General features: G+C 36.7%; 1 protein-coding gene across 1 annotated transcript in view; it reads right to left on the bottom strand.

Moving 5' to 3' along the window:
- The window catches only part of agmo (alkylglycerol monooxygenase), a 74,108-nt gene extending 66,850 nt beyond the window's left edge, over positions 1-7,258 (bottom strand). Inside the window, exon 1 of the mRNA XM_083893808.1 lies at positions 7,168-7,258. Coding sequence (XP_083749934.1) covers positions 7,168-7,230 — 63 coding nt within the window. The 5' untranslated portion in view covers positions 7,231-7,258. The remainder of the gene's footprint in view (positions 1-7,167) is intronic.
- Between the last annotated feature and the right edge of the window lie 403 nt (positions 7,259-7,661).

Here is a 7,661-nt window from a genome sequence, read left to right as displayed (position 1 = left end):
CCATTCTGTATAAAGACGGCAAACTTGAATGTAATAAAAGAAATGATGATCTGACGCATATTTGAAACTATGTAAATAGTTTACCGATGTGTCGACCCCATCCCAGTTTTTAGATATAAATATAATAAAATATTTTCTGTTTCCATAAAACAAAGAAATAATTCAAACTAAATAATTTTCAGTTTGTGGACAAAACAAAACATCATGATTTCTAGGTTTGTTCAACATTTTCTGGATCAAATAATGGACAGATTAATGAATTATTTCATATTTTAAATTTTTTTTTTTATTGTTTTCACCAGAGAGAATGTGTTCAATCCTTGGTGAAAGGATTCTTAAAATATAAGCTGAACAAAACCTGTTTAAAAACACATTTAAATGCGGGATTAAACTGATGTTTTTTAGGACCAGTATATAAATGTGATATTTGTTGTTTTCCTCTCACACATGCATCATCAGAGTCTTTGTGATCTGCAGGACAATAAAATAAAGCCTTTTTTTATCTGTCTACAAATAAACTCAAAGTGGAGGCTTTGTGTTTGTTGTGGTGTCTCAATAATAATCACATTTTTATTTCCCCTTTCCTTTGAATTCAACCTTACAAAAAACGACAAGGACCAGATGTCGACCAAATAAAGGTTTTATCAGCGCATAACAAATGAGAAGATTGTGGGTTTTTTTTTAATTAATCTGGCCTGTTGGGACGAGAGAGCAGAAGAAAGAATGACTCATTACAATCTGGAGACAGTGCTGAGTCGCACACGCACACGCACACACACACACACACCACACACACACACACTCACTCACTCAGGTGCCAGTCTGGTGCTGTCAGGATAATGACGCTGCTCGTAAACAGGTCAATGACAAATAAAGCTTCTAAAAAGGTATCTTTTAAAAGTATTTTCAAAATGGATGTAATGCATGTAGTCCAGAAAAATGTGTTTGAACATTTCTCATATATTGAATAACTATTCTAACTGTTGGCGGTAACTTTTAACAGTATTTTTAACTTCACAACAAAAAAAATGTCAGGTGGCACAACCAACTATTTATAAAAAAATATATACATTCCTAATATTTATTTTAAAATGAATTATTTGGCAACTATACCTTAAGGTGTCTACAATAGATAAACATTATTATTTTTATCATTGTGATATCATTGTGGTATCATTTTTTTTTTTACAATAATTCAAGATTTTTGCTCTCTGTAGGTCAGGTTTTAAGCATCCTTAACATCCAATTTTACATTTAAAGACAGGAAAATAATGGCACAAATTCATATATTCAGTATAATAACTACACACATTATGTTCATAAACCATTTGGTCACTTTGACGTATCATTTATTGGTTTAAATTGGTTGCACCACTTGACTAATATTGGTTGCACCACCTGACCACATTAGTTATGACATGAAATATGCTGAAAAAAATGCATTTTCATTTCAAATGGAACCTGTGTTTTAGACATCAATTAAACCTAACCCTAACCCATAAAAAACAATTCACATAACATTACATCTTTATGATGAGGATCGAGTACAGTCACGATGAAGTGCAATGGATATGGGTAGATGTTAATAAAACGTGGTGACAGACTCTTAAAGAGCAGAGCTCACTTTTCATTGTTTTCACTCCATGTTCTCAATCTTTGTGTAGAAGACACTTTAGCGCTGCAATTAATGGAATAACAGATGCATCAGATAAGCTGAACTCTTTAGTTAACTGCTCAAAGAGAGAGAATGTTCTCTGGTGTGAAGTCAATGTCGCAGGGAGTTCATAATCTGCTCCGTATGCAGCCAAGTTTCACTTTAGAGCAAAGAGACGTTCCAGCATTTAATAGGTGCGGTTCCACAGTGTACTCGCTGTGTTTCGGCCGCCGAATTATCAGTGCACCCCTAAATATAACATCTTTATTGACAAGAACAATGTAACCGTAATAATGACATATTGGATGATGTGACTTGAGTTTCAATCAGCACATGGACAAGGGAGCGCTCACAGATTACATGGGGGTGCAGCAGCCTTGATCCCTGGTTTAGAAAAATTTGTGGTGTATAAAAAAAAAACAACAACTCTAAGCCTGGTGGGGGGCCAAGTAAACCCTGGCGGCCCACCAGGCTTATAATGCACTGGGGGAAACCCTGTAATAATAATAATAACTGTTGTAGAACTTTCCAGCAGGTGAAACTGTATGTGTTAGATGTTATGACTAAGTCCATGGAGCATGTGTAGTTCGTAATCAAAGCGCAGTTGTCAGCTGGATCATTGTTAATACTTGCCCTGTGTCATGCTAATTTTGATAGTGATGGTGGCATCTAAAATGTACAAATTATCATGCAAAATGATTTAAAGTGTGTAATATCTTTACATTCAAAACTAATAAACATTCTAGAAGTGTCATGGATAACCTTAGAGCTTTGAATAGCATTATATAGTGACATTCCTTGCAGTTGTGCCACCTGACAATTGCAACTAAATTCAAATTAAACAGCTTCTGTTTGGATGCAAGCATTATTTTCTACCCTTGTCATGAAGTTCACACAGAACACTTTTTTAAAAAACAAAGAGTTTTATGATAAAATAATTTTTTTCTAGTTTTACATTGGTTTACATTAGTTTTCCACCTGACATGGAAAATGTACCAACCTACATATAGTTGAAAGTAGTTATTTTTTATCAGTATTTGACAGAGATCTACAAACCTTTTAGCTTAGTCCCAAGGGTCTCTGGGGTTCCTCTGACTGATGCAACATTCAGTTTACAGCTATTGTCTTTTGACTTCAAAATAAAGTCCAATGTTTATGGTTGCACCACCCTGATATTTAGGAAATGTACATTTCTGGACAAAAGTTTTACAGTTATTTTTAGCAGCTTTAAAATTATTGATATTAGGGAAAAAACATTATTCAAAAGACTTCAATACTTCAGTAAAATAAACCAAATAAATAAAAGAGTTAAACGTGGAAATTCATATTTCTGAAGCAGATTCTATAAAATTATGCCCGAGTTTATCATTATTAAAATAAAATACTTTTCTTAGTCTGCTCACTTGCTCAGACAGCTGCATCACCTCATATCTTAGGGGTTTGAGAAGCCAAAACATAAAATAATATAATTATTTGAATTTACTGAAAAATTTATGAAAATTAATAGGTTTTATAGAATAAAGTGATAGATGTCATGAAAAGATTAAATTATGTTTTTTATATATATTGGACTTGGACACAAACATATGCATGTCATGTCATTGACAAACTCAGGTCAAACATGTTCAGTTAAACCTGCAGCCAGTGACGTGCGGTCAGGGCAGGCAGTGGCCTAGGCTGTCAGGGAACATTTGAGGTTGAGTTAAGGTTTGATTATGTTTTGAAATTTTGTATTTTTTAATTTCAGATAACTTTGAATGTGTCCGTATTTGGTGATTTTCATAGTCTAATAAAAGAGACTCAACAGCGCTGTTTTCTGGTCAGGCAGTGGCTGCACAAGCCGTTTGCCACAGCGTTCTATTACAGAGCAAAGGCACAGACCTCTTCAGCCTTTCTGTCTCATCGACGTGAATGGGACTGTTTGCGCTTGCACAGTCAGTTTCCTGTATAGTTAAAATGAACAACAAAAAGCACAATGCTACGCTGCCTATTGACGTAACTGTACTATATTTGTGCTGCATTTACGTTCGCATTGCTTTCGTGAATTGTCAACACACCGTCACGCCCTCTCGCTGTTTTACGGCAATTTAGCGGGAAGTGTAATGATGGCTCTACAAGAGAGGCTTCAACATTTCTTAAGGCTGGCATTTGATGGAAAACGGCAGCTTTTATCAGAGGGAGAACCACGCCTGAGCTACCGGACCTTCTCCAAAGGAAGGGACAGAAAATGATACGTACTTTTCAAAAGGAGTGGTATACGAAAAAGGACAGAGCAACTGTAAACTCTGTAGACTGTAAACTGAAGGTCAAGTCAGGAGACTTTTATAACTCTGTGAACTAACTAACTTTGTGAAGAAGGAACGGTGCACAGACTTCATCTTCAAATGAGCAAGTGCACTCTCTCTCTTTAACACGCACATGCGCGCACGCACATACGCACACACACTCACACTTTTGTCAATAGCCGGCCGGTGCGGACAAGCGATCGTTTGCGATCGTTTACTTTTCAATAAGCCGTGGTGTGCGGTAACTGTCAGCTGAATATGTCCGTGGTTGTGGTATTTGTATTTGTATAACTAACTGACAACCTAATAACTTGACTGAAATAAAATAATAAATAAATAATCATGACGTAAATGTGTTCTTCTTCTTCTTTTTTTGAGTTGACAGACTGGACGCAGCTTTCGCGTTATTCTGCCCCCCACAGTCTGAAGACGTATCTGCATTTAAGGGGTGTCCCATTTCTAAGTGACAAAATAACCCTCAACACTTGGTTTTGAGGGCCAGTTAAGATAAGGGTTGAGATTGAGGGTTAAGATTGAGGGTTAAGATAGGAATTGGAATTGGCCCTTAGTGTGTGAACATCTTGGGTCTGTGACTGCCTGCCTACCCTACACTAGAGCTCACCGCATGTCACTGCCTGCAGCAGACCAAGCTTGCCATAATAAAAGCACAGTGCCGCGCCGTAAAGAGACAATGTGTCAACAACAGAGAGGAAATATTGTGCTTACAGCGGGAGTTCAGGGTTAATCATGAAATGTAAATAAAAGATCAAGTTTCTTTTTCTTTTTAATTGTGGATAAAAAGGAGACATTTGAGAACGTCATCATTTATTTATATATATATACATATATTTAAGGGAAAAGGAAAGGAAGCAAGCAGGGAAGGAAAGGATGGAGGAGGGAAGGAATGAAGGAAGGAAGGGAGGAGGGAAGGAAAGGGATACTAGGAAAAATGGAAGGCAGGAAAGGGGAGGAGGGAAGGTAGGAAAGGGGAATGAAGCAAAAGGGGAGGGAGGAGTGAAGGAAAGAAGGAATCAAAGATGGAAGGGAGGGAATTAAAAGGAAAGGAAGAAAGAAGAAAAGGGAGCAAGGAAGGGGAAAAGTGAAGGGGAAAGAAACGAAGGTAAAAGAAAGGCAGAATGAAAAGAGGGGGAGAAGGAAGGGAACAGGGAGGTGAGGTAGGAGGGAAGTAAAGAAGGAAAGAAGAAGATGGAGAAGAAACTAAAGAATCCTCAGACGTTTGTAAGGAAGTATGAAGAAGTATAAAGAAACAGAAACGTCTCTGTTGTCACGTGATCATTGCTCAGTCTTTCAGCATTAAAAAAAAGACGATTCTTTTCTCAGAGACTCTGAGAAACATCTGAACAGATGAACGATAAAAAACCCTCTGATTATGATTGATCAAAGAACACAGAATCAATTCACCCAGAGAGTGTTGATCAGTGTTTGTCAAACGTCTAAATGAAGGTCAGTCATAGGTCAAGAGGTCAGCTACTCTTGACCTATGACCTCCTGTCAGCCTAAAAAGCATCATTTAAATGTTGTGGTTCGGCAGGTGAAGCCATTCAGGAAGTGAGAGTACAGTGAATAGCGACCAGGGGGCGACTCAGAGGTGGATGCAAAAAGTCTTTGATTAATAAAGTTCGTAAACATTCTCCTGAGGAGTTTAACGCTTCGGTCAAATATTAGTCGTTCTTGTAGCGCTAAGGACAAAAATTCCTCTGCAAAAGATTATTTTCATTCAACGTAACCCTGAGGGAACGTTCTCTAAGTGTTAGTTTTTGGTTTGGTTGCAAATAACCTTGCATATTAGTCGGGAAATATGACTTTGACGTTTTATTCTTGTTTAAGTTCAGGAAATGTAGAGTCATCCATGCTCTAATGAGCTAAGCTAATGCTAAAGCTAAACAGGAAGTGTAAGACAAGACGGAAAATAAGAGTTTAAAGTGTTTAAATCTTTAAGTCGCAGTTGAGAAAAGTTGTGCAAGTGTGAGTGAGGAGGGGGAGGAGTCTATTAATTAAGAGCCTGTGATTGGAGCGTGACTGATTAATTACAGCTGAGTCATATGACTACTATGTCCTGCATGAGATCATGTTTGTCCTCATTTAACTGAAACTGATTGATTTTCTGACACAGAGTTGCGTAAAGATAGAAGAATCATTTAACGTCAACTATATTCTAATATTTCTGTTTATGTCAAAATTATAACATGTAATTTTTGTAACTTTATATTTGAATCATGTTTTGTTAAAATGTACATTTGTTTTATTTTGGTAACAAGTCATTTTTATAAAATAGGTGACATTTATTGTTATTGTATTACATAAACATAAAAAAATAATTCAGAAACAGTAATATTTTGTGAAAGATTTCTGCTTTGTTATATTCAAACGTTTTGTAAAATATCAGTATTTTGTGGGTAATTTACGTAATGTTTTATAACGTTTTGTGATGTAATATTTCTTACATAATAGTTTATATGTTAATGTAATTTGTGTCATGTCAGTCAGACATTACCAATTGACATTTGATTAATGTTTAAATCAAATGTCAAATGTCCAATATTATAACCTTTGTAACATTTTTGAAGACAAATTTTTGTTTTTGTAACCAAATCAAATGTTTCTATTATGTACGACATGTAACATTACATTTTCTTTGCTCACATTTTATAATGTAAATGTTTTTTTAATATTACAATTTTTGTAATTTTCATAAAAATATAATTTGCGTTACGTCAGAGCGAATTTTACAAAAATATAATTTGATATTTATATTGTTAATAAATTACATTTACAATTTCTTTAATCTTTATTTTGTAACTTCAACAACAACAACATCATGTATGTTTTGGTAACATAAATCACTGTTTAATATTAGTTAATATGTTAATGTTTTCAAAATAGAAAGTTTTGCAACACTTTTTTAAATCAGAATGTCTCGGTATCATATGTTGTAACTTTTCAACTTAAAATAAGTTAAATACCAGCATTGATAATTGATTATTTCAGTCTACTTTAATTGAATTCAGTCTGTTTTGATGTAAAAACAAAATCAAAACAAAAAACCTGGGGCACCACATTCCCCTTGAGCCCCCAGAGTCTTTAGAAACGCCCCTGCGGCTCAAAACAACATGGGGACGCTTTGTTTTCTTGTCGTTTTTCACGTTTTAAAGCAGATTATCAGACGTTTGAAATGAAGCGGACCACAGGTGGACGTAGTAAACTCACCTCGTGAACATACTGAGGAACCTCCTCCAGCGTCTGGAACGAAGACTCGTTCGGTGAGAGCATGGAGAACAAGGCGCGGAACCCGGCGGGCGGCAGCATCCTCCCCGCTGCTCTGAGCTCCAGCTGCTGCTGCTGCTGTTACCTGGGCAGGTGTCTGTCTGTGTCTGTGTCTGTGTCCTTTATACACCGTGTCCTCTGTCTGTCTGTGTCTGTGTCTGTGTCCTTTATACACCGTGTCCTCTGTCTGTCTGTGTCTGTGTGTCCTCAGTCCAGTTGTGAAACACAGACAGAGTCAGTGAGTCGTCACCTGCTGCTTCTTCTTCTTCTTCTTCTTCTTCTTCTGCGGGAAATCCAAAGACCTTTGAACGCTTTTCAAGTCGCGCTCTCACACTTCAGAGTGTGTTCCGCTCTCGCGAGAGGTTGTGCAATCACAAGACTTGGACGCGCGTGACGGTGTGTGTGTCTGCTGAGGAGCTGAGGTGTGGAAATGCATT

This window comes from Microchirus variegatus (assembly GCF_963457635.1).
Source record: "Microchirus variegatus genome assembly, chromosome: 1".
NCBI lineage: Eukaryota > Metazoa > Chordata > Actinopteri > Pleuronectiformes > Soleidae > Microchirus > Microchirus variegatus.
Note: the sequence above shows the minus strand (reverse complement) of the source record. Positions and strands in the feature narration are given on the sequence as shown.